Raw genomic sequence first — 26,401 nt, forward strand, 5'->3', positions numbered from 1 at the left:
TTTAGATAACTAAATTTTTTCTGGGATTTTTCATGAAAAAATTGCAAGATATAAAAGAATTTTTCAGTTGAAAGGGCTTTCTAACGGTTTATCCATTTTCAAGGAATTTAAATTCCTTGTGGCGTAGTGAAAATAGTCTTAAGGAGACTCTACCACCAATATGGGCAGAACTATGAAATTTCGCATATCACAACACTCCTGTGTACCAAATTCAGTGATTTTCCTTATGACCGGACTCTGAGATAAAAAGAAAAGACTATTTTTAGATGCCCCCTCTTTCAGAGTTACATCCTCCTGACAAAAATCAAATCATAAATAGGGGTTTCCTTATTTTGTCTCGAGAATCTGTAACCAACTTTTATTGCATTAATTCATGTATACAGGGTGAGTCTTTGACTCGTACAATTATTTCAACAGTAGATTCTTGAGGTCAAAAGAAACACTTTTTTCCTATACCAATTATTCCGAATGGGCTTGAAAAACCATGAAAAATTATTTTTAGTTCTATCCCACAAACAGTTTCATAGAATGAAATATAACATGCTAAGTCTACTATAGAACCAAACAAAATTTCAATTTCAAAATATTTTATTATTCAACAAATTATCCACTAAAGCCCGTTTGCAACGGCCGAGAATTCTCTGGAGAATTTACTCGAAAATTCATGCGCCGTGAATTATATACCGTTGCATACGCACTTTCGGTAGAATTCTCTGTTCAGTTGCATACAAAATAATCTCTGCCGTTTTCTTGCTAGAATTTTGTAGAGAATTCTCCAGAGAATTCTCGGCTGTTGCAAACGGGCTTTAATTGGATTTATTACAGCGAACCTGCAACGTCTCTAGATCTTTCAAAAAAATGTTTCTTCTTGCTCTGCAAACCAGACCTCCACAGCTTTTATTACCTCCTCGTTAGAAGAAAATTTACGACCTTTTTAACTTTTTTCTAGTTGAGGAAAGAGATGATAGTCGGATGGAGCCAAATCTGGTGTATAAGGGGGTGTTCTAGTAATTCCAACCCCAAATCACGAATTTTTTGAATGGCAACATGAGATTTGTGTGCAGGGGCGTTGTCCTGCAGAAACAAAACACCTTTGGATAGCTTTCCGCGTCTTTTCCCTTTAATTTTTTCCCGTAGAGTGGTCATTAATGTCGAACAGTAATCTTTGGTTATTGTTCTACCCTTATCCAAAAAATCAATCATGATTAATCCATGGCAATCCCAAAATTCAATAACTTTTCCAGCAGATTTTTGGACACGAAACATCTTAGGTCTTGGAGAACCAGAGTGTCGCCATTCCATTGATCGTGGCTTTGTTTCTGGATCGTAGAAATGTTCCCAAGTCTCATCCATAGTAACAATTCGGTTTAAGAAGTCTACATCGTTTTCAAATCGAGCACAGATCGAACGCGATGCTTCTACCCTTGCACGCTTTTGGTCAACTTTCAAACATTTGGGGATCCATTTTGCAGCAATTTTTCTCATGTCCAAATTGACGTGAACTATATGATGAACGCGTTCGTATGAAATATTCAGTGCTTCAGATATCCGTTTTAGCCCAATGTGGTCTGATAAAATCATGTCATGAACTGCATCGATATTTTCGGTGACTGACACAGAAACTGGCCTTCCCGATCGGTCGTCATCTTCAATGAAAAATTTACCTCATTTGAAGCTTGCAGTCCAATTTTTCACGGTCGCATACGAAGTACATTGATCACCAAAGGTATTAAGCATATCTTCGTAAATCTGCTTACCACTTAACCCTTTTAAATAAAGGTACTTGATGATGGCTCGATACTCCAATTTTTCGATTTTCCCAATTTCGGTGGACATCTTCTTTTTTTTAATTTATTGCGTAATTCTAGTTTACTTTTTTGAGCTCAAACTTCACACTGACACTTCTAATGAGGTATTGTTCGTTGCTATGGTAACCCAATATATTTTTTTATGCATGGAACTGGTCTAGGCTAACTAGATATCAATATATCCTCGTAGTTTTTTTTACTTGATTAATATTTTTCGGACACAAGATATGACCCACGTCTCCCAGCTTTCTTGTTTCTAATGACCATTACACACCATAAAAATACCGGCAACGAAAATGAAAACGTCAGAAAGATCCCATTTTTGACTCCCTTCATCTCACCAGGCATGCATATTCGACCTTATGTTTTTTCGAGAATTATTAATGTTTTCCGGCAAGGAATCACCTGTTTATACATCTTTATTAAGGGTGAAACTGTTGAAATATTAATGGAGAAAAATTTCCATTGAAATTTCACCAAAAATATGTTCATGTCCTTTAATGAGTCCTGAAACCAATCCCTTTATTTGACTTACCTTATATAGGAACCCTTTATTGCATCAATCTGTTCTCAGCTACCAAAGTGGACAGTTGCTCCAAATCATTCTCCTCGTAATTGATTAATATTTATATATTCACCTTACCTTTACCTCCACACAGCGTGGAGAATGTTTGATGAGCACTTGGAAGTGAAAATATGTACGTAATTTTTAATGTCTGCCGTATGACATTGCCGAGATCCATGTGGGCTTGTATGATACTCCTAACTGTGAAAGATTGAATTAACCGTTCAGCGAAAAATATTACCGAGATAGTATTGAGAAGAAAAAACGTCTACAAGGAATGCATTAGGATGGTATTGAGATTAGCCTCATGCGATGGATTGTCTAGGTTGCGAATTTTTCCAATGTGGATGCGATGTTAGGAAATGGATTCCATGTGTCTTCGATGAAGCGTGATTATTATATGTCTTTATGGAAATCTCGGCTCTTATTACATCTCTAGAAGATTATTTGAGAAGCGGCTTATCTGCAATTGTTAATTATAGACTGATGTCATTTGGAATCACGCAAACATACGTTATGTTGAAGAAAGCTACAGGTTTCGATAAGTAATAATAGGTAGAAACCAACGCAGTTTTTCATGTATGATTTGGGAGTTTGTCATGCACCTACTAAGGGGAGTGGAGGGTAGTTTTTTCGAATAGCAACCCCAACTTTTTGCGGAAGGTGATTTGGTGATACATGAGACTTTTCATCAACCTCTTTCATTAGATGGTGAAATGGTTGAACTTATTGAGTTCGAATTTTTACCTGTTTTTCGAAAATGAAGATAAGTTTTTTCATTCGTTAATAACTATTTGTAACACCAAAATTTTCGCTTGTAGCTCAAGAATAATGATAGAAAATCACAGTATTACGCCAAACGGGCATCCAAAAATAAAATTTAGTTGGAGAGACCATCGTTAGTATCTATTTGTAACACAAAAATTTTTGTTCGTAACCTAACATTTAATGGGGTAATAATACCCCAAAAATGCGAAGTTAACACCGACATTTTGAAAATGCTGTATTTTTCTTTTGCTTCCATTAGTAGGCAATTCGTAAGAACCATTTATAACACAAAATACCTATTTTATTTGTACCCTAAACTTGGGAAAATGTACCTCAAAATTCGAAGATAATCTCATTCTCAAAAATTCTATATTTATGTTTTGCATTCAATAGTACTTCGTTAGTAACTATTTATGGGACATAATTTTTTTTAAGCCTACCACTAATGGAAAAATTGCACCCAGAAATTGTGAAGAGTAGTAGTAGTACAATTAGTATGGAAACTTAAACTGTTACTAGATGTTAGACAATTTTTCATTAGTAACCCTATCTGTAGTGGACAAAGTAGTACCCCTGAAGTGAAAAATTGGCACATAGGTACACATTCTGAAAAAATCTGAATTACTTTATTGCTTCCGTGAAATACTTTATATGTAACTACATATTTGTGACAAAAATTTTTTGTTTTGTTGCTCCGAGTATCTTTGTATTTTTATCGACTCATATTCCACATCCAATTTATATCGACTAATATATCAGTATCTACTTTATTTTCAAGATGAGAGTTTTGAGATCATTGAAACATGTACATGTACATCACAAGAGTGATTTATGTTTTTGAAATGTTATCGAAACTATGGTTTTTCATAGGGTAGTAATTGAAGAAATATGAAAGAAACATGGTGTATAAAGTCACTGTGTATATACAGGGTGAGTCTTTGACTCGTACAAATATTTAAACAGTAGATTCTTGAGGTCAAAAGAAACACTTCTTTCCCTTACTATTTTTTTCGAATCGACTTGGTTTGAAAGATACAGCCTGTTGAAAAAGCATGAAAAATTTGTATTTTTATCTCACGAACGATTTTATCGAATGAAATGAGTTTTGGAATATAGTTTTTCATTCATTTGATGATCCTTGTGTTCGAGAGAACACAAGATATCACCCACGTCTTCCAGTTTTCTCATTATGAATATTACGTACCAAAAAAATACCAAAAATTCAAAGAACCCAACTCTGGAACCTAAGTTAGACGCTATCTAATGAATATTCGAACGTTGTGTAAAATAAAAGTATTCTTCATATTTTCTCGTATAATGCGCCGTTTTCGAGTAATTTGATGGTCAAAGATTGAAAAGTATCTGTGAAATTTCAAAAATTGGGAACTTTGGCTAAATACAACTCTGTTTTAAAGATCCACAGATGTGTAGTGTCGCAGATTTAGCCAGTTATTCTGAAGGTTATTTTATTTTTCCAGGGGTGGTACAGAGAATTTTGTTTCTGCGCGGGTAGTATAGCTCATTATGAAAACTTAAAATGTCTATATCTTTTCATCAGGGCCGAATAGGAATAAATAGTATAGGAAAAATTGTTTCTTTTGACCTCAAGAATCTACTATTGAAATATTTGTACGAGTCAAAGACCCACCCTGTATATTTTTGTAATTAATCATTTTCAACCCTACGAAAAATGTGTGTTATCAAAAAATTTTTTTCAATAAGAGCAAACTCCCATTTTTTTGGCAGCAGTTTCAAGTGACTATAATTTTTTTTTTTAACATTTTATCTCCGAACCTTTTCTTCAGATGACAATAAAATATTGCATGAACCTTGAAAACAATATTTGAGAGTCAATCACCAATTTCTATCTGCATTTTTCAATACGAAGCTATATAGAAAGATAGGTAAGACACCACCCAAAATCTCAAAGCAAATATCATAAAATTGTGAACAGATGGTTCATCCATCTGGTCATTTAGTAGAAAACCATCACTGAGATTGGATTACGATCACCACGCTACACTGATGATAGAATAATAATACCGAAACCGGTCTGTAGTTACAATTCAGGATTCAGATTATGACCATATAAGAAAGGATAATTCTTTGTTTTCATTGTTCGCACATGTAAATTAAAATCTCCGACACTCATACACACTTCGAAATGTTATATTTTTAAAACTACTGGATTGATCCGATTAATAAATTTCTCAAATAGACGTGGGCATATCTTGTATAAGATACTTAAGGATTCCATTTTCTAATACCTGTGACCTATTCATCAATGGCAAAAAAGTCCTTTTCATCTGATTATATACACGCTGAATGGCTGTGACACTTCCTTGAAATTCGCAAATCCGTATAACTCCTTCTATTGTATTCAGAATTAGTATTGACTAGAATTGGAATTACATCGAGAACAGTTAGGGCTTGTATCGGGTCCTGTGAAATCCGGTTGACCTCCTTCGTGATTTTTGAGCAATAAGAATCGCAAAAATAATGGTATAGGTTATTGTTCTATCCATGTCGAAGATATGATTTATTTTTGCTTTGAATTATTGATTTTGAAGGCGCATGAGGCATTTGACGAGTGAAAGGATAGTCGTTATTATATTGATAATCAAGAACTAACAACAAACAAGATTTTACTATCAATTAACATATAATAATTGACCGTTTATGAATGATTTAATTAGTCAAAATTATGCCAAAAGGTTATTCTCCTAGTTCTATAGACGCTAAACGAATTTGTATCAATAATATTCAGTATTGTATCAATAATATCATAAACAAATAACTATGAATAGAGTTTTTACTGTTAGTGACAAAAATGATGTCTGAAAACTTAGGGTTATCAGAAATGCAAGAGATGAAACATGAGCAGTGAAAATTTGATAACAGTCTCTCCATTGAGAGGCAACTAGTAAATAATGTTTATCGTTGCATAAAATATTTAATTGAAATGAGTGTCTATTTACTCGGTGGTGAATTTCACGTAAGGAACTTTTTTGCAAGGTGAGCCATCTACACATTGAACATTCACTAACACTGTCAAATTATGAAGAACTACTAGATACTAGATACTATTTACTCAAATAGTAACGCAAACAATTCATATCTTCGGTATTAACTACGTTATAGGAAAATACTCGAACAGGTCAATTTTTATTTCAAATTTAGTTAATTTTCATGTAAAATTGAGAAGTTTACCATGTACCCTTATAGGGGGTGAAGAGTAGGTAGCCATTTACACTTTGTGCACATTATAGGTATACTGGGTTGAAATTTAAATTCGAATTTTTCCTTTCTTTAAGTATCTTGAGATCAATGATACCTATACACTCTAGGAATTATTGATCTTTTTGGGATCATTGATATTTTACAATACAGTGTTTCAGATATGGCTTTAGGATCTCCGATTAATAAAACAGGATAAATATCTCAAATTTATATGTGTGTTATGAACTTTGTATTCGAGTGGCACTTGAAAAACTTTCTGTGCATGAGAATAACCTGAAACTTGAACTACTGTTTACCACAAATGAAGTACTCGAAGAGCTTGCTTCCTACCACAAAAGCACTATAACTTGCCTAATTCAATACCACATAGCACTTCTAGTGCTACGCACCTCAGTTGGTATAGGAATTATTATTACAAGGCACGTAAAAATTATGTGAAAGATGTGTATTACGCAGAGGATTTGAAAAGTCCATATTGTATATTATCTAGTTTCTACCGTTGGTTTAGGTGAGGAAGGGTCACAATATATTATCTTTATTTCAATATCGTATAGTATTGAAAGAACATGAGCAAACCCTTTTTTCCTAAGGGACATCGTTTTTGGCTCGATGTGTTTTGGACACCCTGTATAGGGGGGCCTTTCTAGGCCACTCTGCAATTGGAAATATTTCGCCTATCAACTTTTTCTGAATAAACCAAAGATGAAAATTATCTCTGGGATTTGGTATCGAATCACATTTATTCCTAGCTTCTTTTTTTCCTCTAGGGAGGTCCATTGGGTTTCAATTCTTCAAACCACTCCTCGGTACGAATAGAAAAAAGCCTAATTTAATTCGTTCCTCTTTAATTAAGACATCAATCGGAATGCAATGATAGGAGGGACTTGGACCACCCCTCACTCAAACCTGTTATGTTGCAGCGAGTACAACCCTTGTGGGGTGAAAGGGTGTGATTTATAGGGCTTAACTATGATACTGTGCCTTTTGTGGGTTATTCCCTGATGTACCGATCCGATACATAGAAATGAACTAACTCGTGTCATCTTAGGTATCGGAGAAGAAATAAAAGAAATCGCTCTAGAAATCAAAATGGATTGGAAAGTAATGACATAGGCTTATCTCAAATAATCAGTAGGTACTACCTTTCTGAAGAGAATCAATTTCGTGGATTTTGTTCAACAAGTACCTATGTTGTTTTTCTAAAAATCTTCAAAATTATTGAAGGAATCTATGAAACTTTTGTAGGTAACTAAGAAACTTATGATATTATGGTTTTTTGTGTGTCTGAAACAGTTGTTAATTTACTGAGAAATTTTGGGAAAACTTTTGAAATAGACTTTCTTCAAAAACTTCGTGAATTGGTAGATTTCACACTCGAATTACATTCATTTCAAGGGTTTATCTGGCAAAATGCTTCCTTCAAAGGAATATTGCATTCAAATTCTGTAAACAGCTACTGGAATTAGAGTTCATTACCTTAACCCCCTTTTTTTGTTACTTCAACTTGAGATGTGTATTTGTCTCTTGTTTAGTGTTATAATTTCATCTTGATTTTTATATCTTCAAATTCAACATTTACTTACATTAACACTCAACGTGGCTTTATGAACAAAGTCATTAAGTTAGTCTAAATTAATAAAAAAAGATGCTATTGATGACTTTTCCAGTATGAAAAAGAGAGGTGACTAGCTTCAATTTTTTTTGTAAGTTACTATGTTATATTTGAACGTTTGTTATCTTGCTACCTTTACCTGATTGATTCTTTCACATGGTATTCCTTTATTTTGCTCCTTTAATATTTGTATTATGTAAATTTTTCTCTTTTATATTTCTATATTATATATGAGTATCTTTGACGGTATATACCATTTTTTCTGAATCTCAAAAGCGGTTTTATCGAATGAAATTAATTTAGGAATATAGTTTTTCATTTATTTGACAAATCTTTTTCGAACACAAGATATCACCCACGTCTTCCAGTTTTCTCATTATGGCCATTACGTACCATAAAAATAGCAAAAATTCGAAAAACCCAACTCTTGAAAATAAGTTGGACACTATCTAATGGACATTTGAACGTTTTGCAAAATAATAGTATTCCTCATATTTTCTCATATAATATAATGATCAAAAATTAAAAAATACCTGTGAAATTTGATAAATTGTGTACTTTGGCTGAATACCACTGTGTTTCAAAGATCCACAGATGTGTAGGGTCACAGATTTAGCTAGTTATTCTGAAGGTAATTTTGTTTTTTCAGGGGTGGCACAGCTCATTATTAAAACTTGAAATGGCTATATACTTTTATCAGAGCCGAATCGAAAAAAATGGAAAAAAGTGTTTCTTTTGACCTCGCAAGAATATACTTTGTTTTATACATCATGAATACATTTTTATTCATCAAACAATAAACTATGTGTAGGAGTTTTAGTAGAGGATAGAGTAACCTCAGTAAAAAACCTAGTCTACTCGTGAGTAGTGTAGTGGTGATAAATTTGTTATCAGAATAAGCTTTAAATACTGAAGGGCTTCTTTTCCATTCATATAAAAATTTCTTTATCCTCTCTAATCTCGAAATTATATCTAAAACCAAAAAACAGAGCAGAAAACGAGAAAGAAAAAGTAAATAATACAGCCTTCACCAAACAAATTCAAAGACTTTATGATAACTGAAGTAAAAATAATTATTCATAAGCACATAACTTTTTCTTGAATTGCACAGTGAAGAATATGCGTGAAAAACCTTCTTTTGCTTCTGCTGAAATCCCTTCAGTAAAGTAATACAATCCAAGAATGTATTGTTCAGAAAATAAAAAATTAATTTCGATAAATAATTGTGACCCCTTTTTAAGGAAATAATATTTATTCATCTTATGAACATCTGATGACGACTGAAATAACTATTCGCTATTTAATTAGCAATTACTTCGATAATGTCTTATTTTCAATACATTATTCATTAAACAGAAGTGCATCAGATTATAATTCTACCCCTAGCTACACATTTACCTGAAATAAACACAACATTATTGCCTTCTTCCTTACTCCTTCATTCCCATTCATGTGGAACTCCCATAATAAACTGTAGCAAATGTTCAGAAATACTTTTGACCGATGAAAACCATTATTGACATGACCATGTGGCTATAACTGCCATCTGCAAATAAAAGTCGGCGTTGAACACCCGATGACCATAACTTTGCCACAATTCATTGTAGTTCTCATCGAAATTCGTCATTATGGGCTGTACATATAAGTCAATTCATCAGAGAGAAATTGATACAAGAGGGGTTGGGGTGTTAGGCATCGCAGATCAAACTGGAGTGAGTCATTTTGCGATGATTTGATTATACATGGAAATAGAATACGTATTAAAATACCCCTAGTTTGCTATACACGCCGGATGCTTTCATCGAATTTTCTGCTCAATATTTTTCGTTGGACAGCTCTAGGGGGATGTGCTCACTTTGAGGAAGTTGAAACTGGAATGGTATATCTATTATCTTCATGGAATGAATTTGTTGGATAGACATATCCATGATTTGAACACACGAAATATTAGCTGAAGGACCTGCTTGGTCGTGGAAACAAGTGCGTTATCATTTTCTCCATGTGTCATGGGTTTGGGGCGACAATGATAGAGATCATTATTTGATGAACAATTCTTGGTCAAATTCAACTACTGCTGACTGTTAAATGCTATAAGTGCCGAATAAAAACAGCTATATAATTGAAATTTTCAGAGTATACGAGGATGTTTTGGTATCTAGTTAGCCTAGATCAGTTCCATATGCATAAAAAAAATATTGCGTTACCAAAGCAACGAACAATAACTCATTAGAAGTGTCAGTGTGAAATTTGAGGTCAAAAAAGTGAACCAGAGTTACGCAATAAATTAAAAGAAATAAGATGTCCACCGAAATTGTGAAAATCTAAAAATTGGATTATCGAGCCATCATCATGTACCTCTATTTAAAAGGGTTAAGAGGTAAGCAGATTTACGAAGATATGCTTAATACCCTTGGTGATCAATGTCTTTCGTATGCGACCGTGAAAAATTGGATTGCAAGCTTCAAAAGAGGTGAATTTTTCACTGAAGATTATGACCGATCGGGAAGGCCAGTTTCTGTGTCAGTCCCCTAAAATATCGGTACAGTTCATGACATGATTTTATCAGACCGTCGAATTGGGCTAAAACGGATATCTGAAGCACTGAATATTTCATACGAACGCGTTCATCATATAGTTCACGTCAATTTAGACATGAGAAAAATTGCTGCAAAATGAATCCCAAATGTTTGAATGTTGACCAAAAGCGTGCAAGGGTAGAAGCATCGCGTGCGATCTGTGCTCGATTTGAAAACGATGTAGACTTCTTAAACCGAATTTTTACTATGGATGAGACTTGGGTGCATCCAGAAACAAAGCAACAATCGATGGAATGGCGACACCCTGGTTCTCCAAAACCTAAGAAGTTTCGAGTCCAAAAATCTGCTGGAAAAGTTCTTGCTTTAGTTTTTTGGGATTGCCATGGAGTAATCATGATTGATTTTTTTGGATAAGAGTAGAACAATAAGCGGAGATTACTATTGGACATTACTGACCACCCTACGGGAAAATAGAAAAGAGAAAGGACGCGGAAAGCTATCCAAAAGTGTTTTGTTTTTGCAGGACAACGCCCCTGCACACAAATCTCATGTTGCCATGCAAAAAATTCATGATTTAGGGTTTGAATTACTAGAACATCACCCTTATTCACCAGATTTGGCTCCATCCGACTATCATCTCTTTCCTCGACTGAAAAAAAGTTTAAAAGAACGTAAATTTTCTTCCAACGAGGAGGTTTTAAAAGCTGTGGAGGTCTGGTTTGCAGAGCAAGAAGAAACATTTTTTTAAAAGGTCTAGAGACGTTGCAGGTTCGCTGTAATAAATGTATCCAATTAAGAGGAGAATATGTTGAGCAACAAAATATTTTAACATTTAAATTTTGTTTGGTTCTATAGTAGGCTAAGAATTTTTCAATATATCCTCGTACGTTCAGCTTTCCTAGTATTTCACTTAAGTTCGTTAATGTGCAAAATCTGACTGATTTAGAAGTTCATTATCCTCAATTTTTCATGTATTTTTCTACAGTGGGTTTGTTTTTCATGGCACTTAATAAGCACTTTCAAATTGACATTTATTGTCCGATGAACAGTTGGTTAGGTTAATCCAATCCTCTGCAAATGATTTGTTAGCTGCCTGTTCTGAAACCGCTCCTCTTGTTACACGGAAACAATAGGAAATATCGAGATAGACTCGTAAACTCGTAAACAATTCCTATACGGCTCAACTGACCCAAAGATAATAATATGAAATCGTAAAATTCGAGACGGTCATTCGAATGCGAATTCTAAGAATATTAATAGTTATCGTTTTTCACAGCTTATAATTCACTTCCAACTTCAAAGAAACGCCCGAACTCACTACTTGAACACTGATCTCTTTTTCTTTTTCTTCGATTCGAAGATAAGCTGACAGATTCGATTTTAAGAAATTGGAGGAGTCGTGAATTTTATTGAGTGACATATTTATTTGCTTCTTGCAGATACGATATAAAATGAGTTACAATTTTAGTTTATTTTTGCGAGCTTGTTGGGTACTAAGGAAAGGTCTGTACCTACAAGAAAGATACAATTTCAATCGTCAGAAGTATGAGTTAAAAGAACAACTAAATATGAGGATGAATCGTAAAGAATTGTTCTCTCGTTCGAAATAATTCAAGAGCTTTCATATCAATAAAATTAGTTCTCCGAGGATTGATCTTTCAAGAGGTCGTAAAAGCTCACACCAAAGGAGCAAAGGACCCAACTTTAATCACCCCATTCACGCAACAAAAACGCTAACATCACGCCAGTTCAATCGGATTACAATGAGCAACAAATTTCAAAAGGCTGAAAGGAACTGTACACAAATGAAACGGCCGAGTGATATATAATAAACGGAATGATGTATAACTACTTTAATTCGAGCTAGAAGTGATAGACCCACTTTATGGAGGTGTATAAGGCGTTAGAACTAGATGGGTCATCAGGAAAGGTGTCCTGAACTCACTTTCGACCATTGTCTTTTTCTTTGACGTGAGATTCTTCTCATCCGAGTCATCGATGGCTCGAATATTTGTGGGATGCAGTGTTCTGATTTCTATATGGTTTTTCTCGGAAACAATAACCGATAAAATAAGATTTCGAAAGATTAGTCATAGAATTCGGTTAATTGGGTTCATAAGACAGGAAGAATGTCGAACATAATTTTCGAGGTATTAGGTATACAGCATGGTTCTAAATTAATGCGAAAGATTACAGGAGGTTGATAATCAGCGAATATTAAGGGGCCTCTTAGCTTCCAAGTAACTACACTATGAGTTGTGGAAAAAAAAAATGGTTTATTCAATGTATTTTCATTAGTACCACAGAAAAATCAGGAGTAAACAACAATGAAAATATTTGGCATTAAAACTATATTCGACAGCTGCCTACTCAATTCTTTCCATGACCAACTGCCATTCAAGAACGTTACTTGAGAGTTTCTTCGTTGAGACAACGGTTTGCAACCGCTCGCCTCCTTCAAATTCAGCTTGAGCAAACTCATGAGGTGCAAATTAGCACTCAGACAATAAGAAATCGCCTCAGAGAATATGATTTAAGGCCTCGTGTCGCGGCAAGAGGCCCAGCTCTTACCCCAGCCCATCGAAGGGCGCGTTTGGATTTTGCGAGAGAGCATATCCATTCGGAAGAGGTCGATTGGGAAAGAGTTCTCTTTACAGATGAGTCTAGATTCTGCCACTACCATTGTCATCGACGTTTCCTTGTATACAGACGTCCATGAAAAGATATGCTCAGTGCAATTTCCTGAATACTACTGGTTTCGGGGGAGGATCGATTATGGTTTGGGGTGGAATATCTTTGACTGCTCGCAAAGACCTAGTGGTCGTTGATAATGGAGCTATGAATGCTGATAAGTATATAAGGAACATTCTTGAAGAGCATGTAGTGCCATTTGCCCCATACATTGGTGAAAATTTCATTTTTATGGACTATAATGCCAGACCCCATCGTGCGCACATCGTTCAGGAGTACCTTGAAGAGGTTGAAGTCTCTCGAATGGAATGGCCAGAAAGAAGTCCAGATCTCAATCCGATTGAGCAGGTTTGGGACAACCTCAATAGAAGGCTGAGAAGTTCAGAAAATCATCCAGCTACTCTTAATGACTTAGGAATCCAACTCGGAGAAATCTGGGAAGGCTTAGATCAGAACATTTTAAGATCACTCATTTTGAGTATGAACCGTCGTTGCCGAGCTATAATTAACGCAAGGGTTGGAAATACCAAGTATTAAATCACTTATCAGCATTTCAGTATTTTGAAAATTGTTCATTTCTCTTCTTTCACATAAGATTCGGTGAAATCCTGAATTTTTCTTCCATTTTATGTGTCTTGTTTCGTTCAAAACCTTCCCGAGAGAACATAAAAAATAAGTTATAAAGTCAATGTAGAGTTAACTAATTAAAATTGGGATTTTCAGAATGTGTGTTAATTTTTTTGCGCAGTGTGTTTATTTCAATGAAAATGAGAGGATGAATGAGTTATATTTGAAACTGGTTACTCCTGTACGAATTGAAATAAAAAACGATAATAAATGATAACATATTGGAGATTAAAATAGAGCTAATATAGGTGGTTGCAAGCTCAAAGCCTTGAGTGTTAAAAAAAAGTAAAAGTGGGTTTAATACTCACTGCTGAAAGTTAAAAATAAATCAAGAGAAGACAAGTTTTTATCGACAAAGAAATTGTGGTAACTCATTCATTGTATTGTAAATACTACTTCGTTGACCAAAGAAATGGAGTAGAAAAAGTGAGTTTATGCTTTTTTTTATATAGAAGCGCATTTTGAAGGTTGAAATGATATAATTAATCCTTGGAAAAACTTCAGTCAGGTTTTCTGGGTGGCACTGCTCATTATGAAAAAATTTAGCTATATCCTTTTATCCAGTCCTAATGGAAAAAAATGATAAAGGAAAACAGTATTTCTTTCGACCTCTACTGTTGAAATATAGGTATGAACAAGTCATAGACACACCTCGTATGTAATTCTTGAATTTTTCAATTCAAGCTTCAATTCAAGTCAATCTTTTTGCACGGAAATTTGGAACTGAGTTATATTATGAAGATGGTTTGATATTCCATGGTTCAGTGTAATGATTGTGTAATAATTCAGTACTCTTGAATGGTATTGCTCATTTCTCAAGCAGAAATTGCACAAAATCATTCGTATTCCCCTTTTGAACTTGACAATCGTCGTACAGCGTTGAAGGTCGAAGAATCCCTTTCGGCAAACGCTGTAGGCTCTACATTCCCTACACTTCTTTTTCATCGAAGGGATATCCCATATTAATAGTAACATTTTAGCCATACAAATCCGGGAATGATAGGGCGACCACAATAGACGGTACTCTGAAGAGGTTAGGGAGCCTACCTCGAGGATTCTCGAGAGTGCTCGACTTGAACTTGAAGAATTGTTCGGAGACCATGTGCCTTTAATGCCCTTTGCCCGTAACTTTTCCCTCTTAAATGCCTACTAATTTTTTCTGGGGATCCTGCAGGGCGCGAACAATCCTCTCCTTGGTTGACAGGTTATGTTGTGGTCCTGAATTTCATCGATAATTTTACTTCATTCATTCTGGTCTAGTTGATATTCAGTTCATACTCAGGAAAAATTGATTCTGATAAATTCAATTGTTGCTCAGTTAAAAATGAATAATTTATTACTTGTTAGTCGCGTTTGTTGCAATTAACGTTAATTACATACTTGAATTTGTAAATACTCATAACTGATAGTTGATTAAATTGTTAATCTTTTGTTTCACAATTGTGAAACACAAGATTAATTAACCATTACTTAATTATATTATTATATCAAAAGTGTAGTTGCTTCAGTAGATAGGGCAAAATACATGCTTTCATTGAATTACAAATAACATAATACTCTTTTGCATGTATATATAATATTTGAAATATACATGATGAGAAATATTTATTTCGTTACAGATTTATTGCTCAACCCTGTTTAATAACTATTCGTATTATGTGATTTGTGTATTTTATTTTGAATGAATTCAGTTAAAATACTGTTTATACCAATGTAGAGTACAAAATACATACAGAATTTTAACCATTTGATTCAAAATACGAATACAAAACAAAAACAGGTGTTATGCAGGGTTGAGCCTAAGCCTGGCAAAATACGTATTAAACCGATGACTCAAAATTAAAGCGCGTTATTTTGTGACAATAAAATTTGTTTTACTTCACCCCTTAGCAGCAAACTCTTCCAACATCCATGTTTCAAATGGGGAATTCTCTCAATTTGGGTTATCACAGCATATACAAGTTTAACCTGAATAATTATGAGTTTCATTTATGAATTTTACAAATGCACCCTACACCATTTCATGGTAGAAGGGAATCGATTATATATATATATATATATATACAAATGCACCGCGGAAACTACTCAAAATCATTCTTCAAATATGAGGTTTTGAAATTTAAATCGCTCCGTTTCTTGTTTACTATTTGGCAACAGCGCCTTTTAGAAAATAGAAAGAACACTGGCTTGTTTATAAAATAACAGCTGTTGATTTACACCCATCATAAGGCGCGTACTCACTGGCGAGCCTCAACAGCAAGCAGCCATAAAAATCCCATAAAATTTTACGAGTTTCCTCGTTCGTCGCAGACTTCATAGACAGCCATCTTTGTCTATCTCATCAGGATAGTTTATTTGTTGTCCTTTATTATCAACGCATATTTCAGTAGATGTTGCCAAGTTGTGCAATAGAAATGAAACGCTATAAATTTTAAATACCTTTTTTATTTTTCATTTTTGAGTACTTAAAATAATTTTTTTGGGAAACGGTTGAAATAGATATTTCAAAATGTGACGTTTCAAAGATATTCCATAAAAAATACATCATTTTCGTCAGAAGTAAGTATAGAATAGTATTCTATACCATTTCTGCTGATTCGGCCCTGATAAAAGGAAATTCATTTTAAGTTTTCATAGTGAGCTGTGACACCCCTGTAAAAACAAATTAAGTTCACGATAACAAGCTAAATCTGTGGCACTACACATCTGTGGATTTTTTAAACAGAGTTGTATTCAGCTAAAGTACCCAATTTTTCAAATTCCACATATACTTTTTAAATTTTTGAACATCAAATTACTCTAAAACGGCGTATTATTCGAGAAAATATGAAGAATACTTTTATTATAAAAAAACGTTCAAATATTCATTAGATGAAATCCAACTTAGTTTCAAGAGTTGGGTTCTTTAAATTGTTGGTAATTTTATGGTAGGTACGTAATGATCATAATGAGAAAACTGGAAAACGTGGGTGATATCTTGTCTTCGAAAAAGATTCATAAAATAAAGAAAAACGATATACCGAAATTCATTTAATTCGATAAAACCGTTTGTGAGATAAAAATAACATTTTTTTTGTTTTCAACATCCTGTAATTTTCAAACCCAGCCGATTCGGAAAGAATGGCAAAAGAAAAAAGTGTTTCTTTTGCCCTCAAGAATCTAGTGTTAAAATATTTGTACGAGTCAAAGACTCACCCTGTATTTATTTAACCTATTTATTATTTTTATTACGCTTTAACTTGAATTTCTCGGTATTCTGTGCGTATTTTTACTTTCCCTTCTTAAATCTCGGACTTCAAATACCCACAGAGGAAAAATTCTAAAGGTCAATTATTACAAATCACATTCTCAATTACAATTAACAGAAATACAGCTCACCCTGTATGTTACAAGTGAAAGGCTGCTATTTTTAGCATATAACTTTTTTGGTAGTTCAAGACTCACCATGTATAGACGCACGGTGTCTGCTTCAATAAAATCCAATTCTCACATATCTCTAAATGAGCGTTGTAACACAATCGCTACAAAAAAATTTGAATAGAAATTCCTCCCATACGGTATAATAAATTAAAATTAACAAGGAAGAACAAAAGTCCCCCAATTGTCCATTTTTACATCTCGGACTTCAAATGCCCAAAGAGGAACATTTTTAAAGGTCAATTATTACAAATCACATCCTCAATTACAATTAACAGAAATACAGCTCACCCTGTATGTTACAAGTGAAAGGCTGCTATTTTCAGCATATAACTTTTTTGGTAGTTCAAGACTCACCATGTATACACGCACGGTGACTGCTTCAATAAAATCCAATTCTCACATATCTCTGAACGTCCGTTGTAACACAATCGCTACAAAAAAATTTAAATAGAAATTCCTCCCATACGGTATAATCAATTAAAATTAACAAGGAAGAACAAAAGTCCCCTAATTGTCCGAGAAGAATTTAATCGATAGTGGTCGGATAGAAACTTGTTATCCTATCTATAGATCTGAAGATTCGGTGTATTTTCGACGGTGTAACAAGACAGAGGATCAAGAATTAAAGCCTATAATAATGTATTAATCCATCTGTGTTTATATCGAGGCCTCCCTATATCGGTACCTCTGATCTTCGTGAAGCTGTTGATTGATTGCTCTCGAGATTGTAAGTTATAAGGTGTTATTTCTTCATTTGGGATGTTTCGTTCGGAATTAAGCAGGAATTCCGGAGGTGAATATGTACCAGCATCCTACGGACATGGCATGTTTCTGGTAACACCTTCAACGTCGTGTATGGGGTCAAGTCCTGGAGGTAATTGAATAAGAACCTTGACCCATTGAAGAATAATGAATTTCTAATCAATTCTCCTCGAAAATAACTCGTTCATAAGAAACTGGTTGTAGTAAAATGAAAAACAGAACACCCAGTAATAATTAATTTATTATAGGTGAGTAATCGATCAAATTTTGAGAAAAATCTACATAAATACTAGTGCTAACCTGGACTCGGAAGTATTCAACCGTATCAATTCGGCATCACGGGCATTCTGGAAGCTAAAGGATAGAGTGTTTCAAAATTACGACCTAAATATGAAGACCAAGAAAGCTGTTCACAAAGCAGTGGTCCTCCCAACGCTTCATTATGGAAGCGAAAGCTAGACGCCCTACAGGCGACGTATTAAACAGCTTAAACAAACGCAACAACGTCATCTAAGATAAATAATGCACATCAGATGGTTCCACAAAGTTTCAAATGCAGAAGTCTTGCAGCGCGCGAGTTGTATAACAATTGTGTCTCAAGTAACGAGGACCCGACCGAGATGGAGCGACCACATTCTGAGGATGCAAGACACAATACTCCCCGAAATAGCTTTTTTTGGCGAATTCACAGAGGGAGCTCGGAAACCCTAAAATCAGTTAATGTCAATCATAACTGGGAACAACTAGCGTTAGACAGATCACAGTGGAGGTCTTTGATCCACAGCTATTATAATGGAGACTCGAGAAGAATACAGCGGCGACCAGATCTGATTGGTGACTATCCATGCCATGTGGAAGGATCTGTAGGTCACGGTTGGGTCAGTCCAGTCACAGGAGGGCACACAGTCGCAAGTAGCCCTAAGAAATCGCACTAATAGTTTTGTTGTGATAGTCTTTTTGTAGATTTATTCTCGGTTATGGGATACAGCGATGAATGAATGAATGAAGTGTTGGACCTCAACGATGGCTTATGCATTCAGAAATAAGTTAGGGCATATTTCTTATAAGATGGTCTATTTCCTTTTGAGGTATCTCATCTCAGGCCTATTGTATCTGATATCGAAGTAGCGCTAGCGGCTGTGTATGGGGTAGACAGAGTAATCTTCTTCCCACAATGTCCCAGACGTGTTCTATTGGTGAAAGATCGGAAGATCTAGAGGGCCAAGGCAAAATTTCGATTTGATTGGCTTCAAAATGAGCCAACTTCTGGATATATATGGTTGTGCATTGCCTTGTTGGAAAAAAGGGTTAGACATCATCTGAATATAAGGCAGAAAATGTGGTCTCACCATCTTCTGGTTATGGTTCTGGTTCTATGGTTATATATCAATATGTCCAGCGTAATAACTTGAAATACCTCACAATAAGGTAAATGTCCCAAATTCGGACAGGTTAAGACAAATCTTGATTAACAAATTGTGCAGAAATTATATCCTAAACATTTCACTACGAAATCCCTCATATACACATGCACGTATGTTTTTCATACATTATTCTCAATATTGGGAAGTAATAAAAATACACACATTTAATAGAAAATATTTATTATTCCTGTCTGTTTGTGAATCTAATTCAGACAGGGTAAACCATATTCAGTAGTTAATTCGGACACACATGGGACCATAATTTGGACATGGTCCCTAATGCTGAATTTCATCACCTTATTCTGAACAAAGCAATAATTTAAGATAAATTTGAGAAAAATATATTTCAATGAGCGTAAATTGAAAAAAAAACGAATAATTCGTTGAATTCAGACACTTTGGAACTTTTTCATTTCTCCAACAGTGAAAATTCCACGTTTGTTACATAGAACCGGTTCCTCAATTTTTTCATAAATTTCATCAAAATCGTACCACAAAATATCTTTTTTTAATGGCCACTTCCAATTATTTCCACTCTGTGTCATCACGCTCACAAATGCTTTTCCTTTTTGAAGTTCCTCAATCACCCCAGGAAATTTTATATCCAGATAATCCACAACCACGTAATCTCCAACCTTGAAATTTCTATCTTTATTTGATTTAGTATTATTTGTAGTTTCTGATGAACTGGTTGCTATTTCTTCGGTTTTGCCATCGTGATATTTATTTAAGTAACTTTTATTCGTCTTCGTTTGCTTATTCTTCAACTTCTCTAGTCTTTGTCGTTTACGATTTTCTTTCTCTTCTTCCTTTTTTTCTTTAGCTTCTTGCTTCTTTTTATAATAGGCTTTCCATTGTTCCGAAGTCGCAACACTTGGAACTTTTACTATGGTCGTTTTCTTATTTTCAGTTCTTTTATTTTCGGGCCAAAATAGAATAGATTTAAACGGAGATGGTACCTGAAATGGTAAGCTACTGGTAGACGTTTTTTCAATTTGTTCTGGAGATTTTTCCATTCCTTGATCAGGATCTGCATGTTTTCTAGGTTCTGCCATTCCTGCCTGGTTCGTAATAGGCAGCTCTTCGGAGCACTCATTCACACTTTCGAAATTGGAAGAGTTAACATGCATACTGGTTCCTCTCTCTTGCTCTCTCTTGGCTTTTTCTTGACCTTCAGCATTGCTAACTGCTGCATTATATTCTGTTGGTGAAACTGATCCATTTTCGTCAATTCCTGATGTAACGGAAGTTTCGGCAATTTCCATTTCCACTTCTTCAATTTGATTACTAGCATTCAATATCTCTTCAATCCAATCTCCTTCTAAAACAAGGGTATTGTCAGGTAAGTTACCTATTTCTTGCTCTTCCTGGTGAGTATTTATAGAATTCCCATTAACGGTGTTTTTCAGTTTCTTCCACAAAATGTAGAGATTATCATCCTTAATGTTGCCTGTCCATTCTTCCTGTTTGGATAGACAAGTTTCAAATTCCACTAGTTTTTGTTTTTCTATGAAGCTTTCGATGAATTTCAGATGTTGTTCAGTAAAGCCGATAATCTCGTTGGTTTTACTAGGGTAGTTATCATTGTCAGCTAGCTCAGGTTGACTTACATCAGCAGAAACCAATTTAGAATAATTTATAGCATTCGCATTGAATGGAAACAAACCACATGTTCGGAATGCATTCTGTAATATCCTAACATTGAGAACTTCTTTAATGGTAGTCGCCAGTAGTGGTGCGAAGTTTTCTTTCCTGATTTTTTGCTTGTTGTTCTCCACTCTGAATCTTGCGACTGCATTTTTCCAGCCATTTTTCAATGGATGAAAAACACCTACGTCCATTGGCTGAAGCATATGTGTTGCATTTGGAAATAAGCTTATGAGAATTATTCCATTGTCAGAGCAGAAATTACTTAGATGCATCGTCAAATGTGATTTATGCCCATCCACATAAAATATAACTGGTAATGGTATATTGTTCCTTATGAGCCAGGGATGGAATATATTGGAGACGTATTCAAAAAAACTCTCGCCGGTCATCCAGCCTGATTCAGATTTCCCTAAGCCCCATTTATCAGGCATTAGTGCTACTATGCTCTGAGGAATGCGTTCATAGGCAAACATGACCATTGGAGGAGGCAAATCTCCAGCTGCGTTTCCTGTAAAATAATAAAATAAGTATAATAAATAGCAATTAGGGTCTTATACCTGTGATGAGTGTTGTTATGCATTCTTTCTCATCATTGGCAGTATGGTTGTAAACTGTTCTGCAGCCCTTCATTGCCAGTACTTTTTTTCCCTTTGGACAAAGGAAGAACGCACTTTCATCAGCATTATAAATTCTTCGTGGATCATAAAGAATTTCGGTCAGATTATTATCATGGAAATATTGTTCCAGTTCCTTGAACCAGTTTCTGATTTGAACTTCAGTTAATGTGGCTCTAGAATGAACGAGGTTTTGCGTCATTCTTCTTGTGATTTCCGGATGTCGGCGAAGAAAACCTTCATACCAATGCCTTCCAGGACGATTGTCTTTGAACGGATTCTCTCTTTTCTTCTTGAGTAGCAACATTCGTACACTATCCAATAATTGACTTCTGTCTACAGGAAAACCGACTCGACTTACACTAATAATCCACTTGACCAATGTGCCCTCTTCTTCTGCGGTCAAAATTGTTGGGGCTCCAGCAGAACAATTGATGGCATATTTTCCATGAAATTTTGAATGCAACGTTGTTTTAGGAATATTGAATTCTCTGCTGGCTCTCTTAACCGGCATTCCATTTCTTATAGCTTCCAAAGCCAACTTGAGCGTATCCAGTGAGTAGTTTTTATTCTTTTTTGAGGGCATTCTGAAACATTCAAGTTGGAGAAGCCTGTATTAGAGAAGGTGAACCTAATTGTGACACATCATATCCTTATTCGGACACCCATGTCCGAATTAGGTTACCATGTCTGTTTCGCAGTAAACTCTTCAAACAAAGAGATTGCTGTGTTTGAACTAGTCAATATTGTAGAATATATATACATAAGAAAATTTCAATGTAAACCTAATTCGGACCCCTCTATGTCCGAATTAGATATTGAAAATTTTTAGTGTCCCTAATTCGGACACCTCTATAAATTCTAGGTTATAACATACAAACGTTAGTTTTTCAACGGAAAATACCATACAGATACCGAAAAACTTATTGCAACATTAGAACATGCGATTATAAAATATATTATGACAAGAAACGTACCTGGAAAGTGTCTGCAAATCCTCATTCACTATAAGATAAAACACTGAAATCACTGTCACTCGCAAACCGCCTTTTCCAATGGACGCATGAAGTATAGGAAAGTTGGTACCACTGAAGATTTTGGTGGATGATTTCAGATTATGACTGTAGATGTCTTTAATGCATAGACTCTGTCGTTTCCTTGAACTGATTCGTTATTATGCTCACTTGAATTAATTCTGTCCGATATTGGGACAGTGTCAGCAATCGGGACATTTACCTTATATTCTCTCCTCAAGAGAAAACGATCCCCTGTCTTTTTAGATTATTGCAAATCTGCATTTGTGAGGTTACCGATTCGCTATAAACTCGAAAAAAACTCCTTTGCCATTCTGCTTAGCAGATTCTGAAGTGTGCAACTAAACATTATTCATCGCTCTAACCTCTTATTTATGCAATTATTTCAATTAGCATAAATATACGTTATGAAATTCAGCATAACTGCAATATGATCTCAACGTGGTATGGTGGCATCATCCCAGATTTTTTGACCGACCCATGTGATAAATCAACACGATCTCTTCGATTTGAAATTCAAAGTGGCATAAAGCTCGAACAGGTTGTCAGTCATATGATGAGGATGGATCTATAAATTATGTTTATTTATTATGGGTTTGCTACTGGTAGAATGGCGATTGGGTGTTCCCCAATGATGATCAAGAAGTGGAGCTTTTTGTTGGGTTAACGGAAACATTGATTCAGGAGATACTACAAGCATTGATATTATGGGACAGTTATGTGCAATTTAGTATGTTTCTATAAACGCAGACGTTCTTGGGGGAAAACCATTCGAACCACACAGAAGCAAGTTCATATGGAATCCTTTATTTTTTTTATTTGTATTGTTTTATATCAAAATATACTTGCATTTGAAGGTGAGGCTTTTTTTCAACAGGAGGTAGAACTGGTAAAAATGAAGCGTTTCACTAAAAATCACCTATACAAAACTTTAAAATAACAATGTTGAAAAAAAAATCGAAAATGATTACTGAAATAGATCCTTATACTACCCTCGACCGTTTGTTAGCTGAATTATCGTAAAGCAGTGTGAAAAACTCATCTTCTGATTCGACCATGTGGTTTCGTTTAGGATATTGGCTCGTTCGATATTTACGTGGTAATGAGAATGGAAACTTAGGATTGCCGAATTGTTCTCATTATTTTCTAGTAACTTACACGATTTTATGAAATGGCTCATTTCGATACCAACTGACAGAAGAGACTTAGGACACAAGTGTAAAAAATAGAATAACTTTTCAAAATCTCACCAATAAAATTCGTCTCAATTATTCACGAATTTTTCCACAATGTGCATCACAATCTTCTTACTCGAACATTCCAACAATCGTCGTAAAATGGGATGAAATGGGAAAACATCATAGCACTTTTTCAACTAACCTACATAAGCACTTTCAAGAAACTGCCTCGATTTTCTACATTTTTTTTTTCATCCTAAATTGCACGATACAACAATTATGATCTCTCAAAATTGACCTGATGCATCTAATCTGATGAACTTGGTACTGAACTATTCATTGTCCAGCCATATGTTTATGTTTTGTTTCGTTTTTGCGATGCCGGAGTCATAGTGCCGTCCTTGAAGTTCAATGAAATTTTGTCGAGCTTCTAGGGGTAGTATCTCAGCCATCTTGTATATTTTATATAGACTATTTTTGGTTGAATGACTAATTTTGATGAGTTTTACCTTCTGTCAGAAAAAGCCTCAACAATGAAAACACCCTGTATTCAGGGTGAGTCTTTGACTCATACAAAAATATTTTAACAGTATATTCTTGAGGTCAAAAGGAGCACTTTTTTTCCATACCATTTTTTCCGATTTGACCTTGATAAGAATATAAATATTTTAAATTTTCATGATGAGCTGTGCCACCCCTGGAAAAACAAAATTACCTTCAGAACAACTAGCTAAATCTGTGACACTACGCATCTGTGGATCTTTGAAACAGAGTTGTATTCAGCCAAAGTACCCAATTTCCAAATTTCACAGATATTTTTTAATTTTTGAACATCAAATACTCAAAAATGGCGCATTATACGAGAAAATAAGAAGAACACTTACATTTATTTTACAAAAAGTTCAAATATTCATCAGATAGCCTCCAACTTAGTTTCAAGAGTTGGGTTCTTTGAATTTTTGGTATTTTTATGGTACGTAATGGTCCTAATTAGAAAACTGGAAGACGTAACTGATATCTTTTTCTCGAACAAGATTCATGAAATAAATGAAAAACTTTATTCCGAAATTCATTTCATTCAATGAAATCGTCTGTGAGACAATTAAAAATAATATATTTTATGGTTTTGCAACAGCCTTCATCTTGCAAACTGAGCCGATTCGGAAAAAATGGCAAGGAAAAAAAGTGTTTCTTTTGACCTCAAGAATCTACTGTTGTAATATTCGTACGAGTCAAAGACTCACCCTGTATATACGCCAAAAATGACGTTAAAATTCTCAATTCAATATGACACGTGAAGAAAAAAATAAAAATTCAGAAACAAAAATGATGAAGAAAGACGTTTTCATACCAATAATCTAAACGAAAAAAATAACCCAGTTGTCTAAATTTCAATAAACCTCTCCTCTTCTTCTGGAATTAAAATTATTATATTCCTAACGAGATTGAACATGAGTTTCATTAGCTTAATGTATGTTTTTTTACAGGTCGTCCACTGGTCTCAAGTATCGCCAAATTGTGAAGGGCCACAGCCTCCTCCAACTCATACTCGACGAGAGCAACAAAATGCTGGACTGTGACTACGTGAACGACGAGCAGCTGTCCAAAACGTTCCTTAATACTTTTAAGCAAGATTTAAGCAATCTCATAGCTACCTCAAATGTATCGATAGAATTCCTCGACGACAATTCCCTCCCTAGGCATTTCAAGTCCAAGATTCAAATGAAGAGGCTCAGAGGAGAGTGTGAAGAACTACATGAAAGACTGAAAAGCGAAGCAGAGAGAATGCAGCATTTGTATTATTATAATAGCTCACATAGTATTCGTAGGTGAGTGTTTTTTCCACCCGCTTCAATAATATGCTGGTTATTTCTTTCGAATAAATACACTGCGCAAAAAAATTAACGCACATTATGGGAATCTCAAATTTATTCTACAACTGAAGGTGTTCTCAATGATAATTATTTTTATCAGAATTATTCATGCATATGTTATCCACTTTCAACGGTTTTCTTCAATACAGATGTTTTTCCCAGCAGGAATAAAAAAAGATGATATCACATACACTCGATCGCTATGCAACGCGAAACACGCAATTTGACCCAAGAGGAATGTGCCCAAGCGGAAGTTGTGCGAGAAGGGTGGACATATACAAGAATTGCAGAAAGTTTTGGAGTTTCCCATACAAGTGTGTCCAGAATATTGCAGCGATTCAGGAAGACAGGTATGAATGTCCGAAGACCAGGACAGGGTACACCACGGGTAACAACTGCCATTCAAGAACGTTAATTGAGAGTTTCTTCGTTGAGACAACGGTTTGCAACCGCTCGCCTCCTTCAAATTCAGCTTGAGCAAACTCATGAGGTGCAAATTAGCACTCAGACAATAAGAAATCGCCTCAGAGAATATGATTTAAGGCCTCGTGTCGCGGCAAGAGGCCCAGCTCTTACCCCAGCCCATCGAAGGGCGCG

At 35.0% G+C, this 26,401-nt stretch overlaps 2 protein-coding genes across 3 annotated transcripts in view; one reads left to right on the plus strand and one right to left on the minus strand.

Annotated features, from left to right (window-relative positions):
• The window catches only part of LOC123317292, an 82,331-nt gene that overhangs the window by 14,731 nt on the left and 41,199 nt on the right, over positions 1 to 26,401 (plus strand). For both annotated transcript variants that reach the window (XM_044903742.1, XM_044903743.1), the window contains exon 3: positions 25,418 to 25,759. In XM_044903742.1, the coding sequence (XP_044759677.1) occupies positions 25,418 to 25,759 (342 nt within the window). The remainder of the gene's footprint in view (positions 1 to 25,417; positions 25,760 to 26,401) is intronic.
• Positions 19,464 to 22,949, minus strand: LOC123317291. Its single transcript, XM_044903741.1, has 3 exons — positions 22,696 to 22,949; positions 21,662 to 22,305; positions 19,464 to 21,612 (listed from the first exon to the last, which is right to left on the minus strand). The coding sequence occupies exons 2-3, from the start codon at positions 22,302 to 22,304 to the stop codon at positions 19,844 to 19,846; spliced, it is 2,412 nt and encodes an 803-aa protein (XP_044759676.1). The 5' UTR covers position 22,305; positions 22,696 to 22,949; the 3' UTR covers positions 19,464 to 19,843.

The sequence above is a fragment of the Coccinella septempunctata genome, chromosome 7 (assembly GCF_907165205.1).
Source record: "Coccinella septempunctata chromosome 7, icCocSept1.1, whole genome shotgun sequence".
NCBI classification, from domain to species: domain Eukaryota; kingdom Metazoa; phylum Arthropoda; class Insecta; order Coleoptera; family Coccinellidae; genus Coccinella; species Coccinella septempunctata.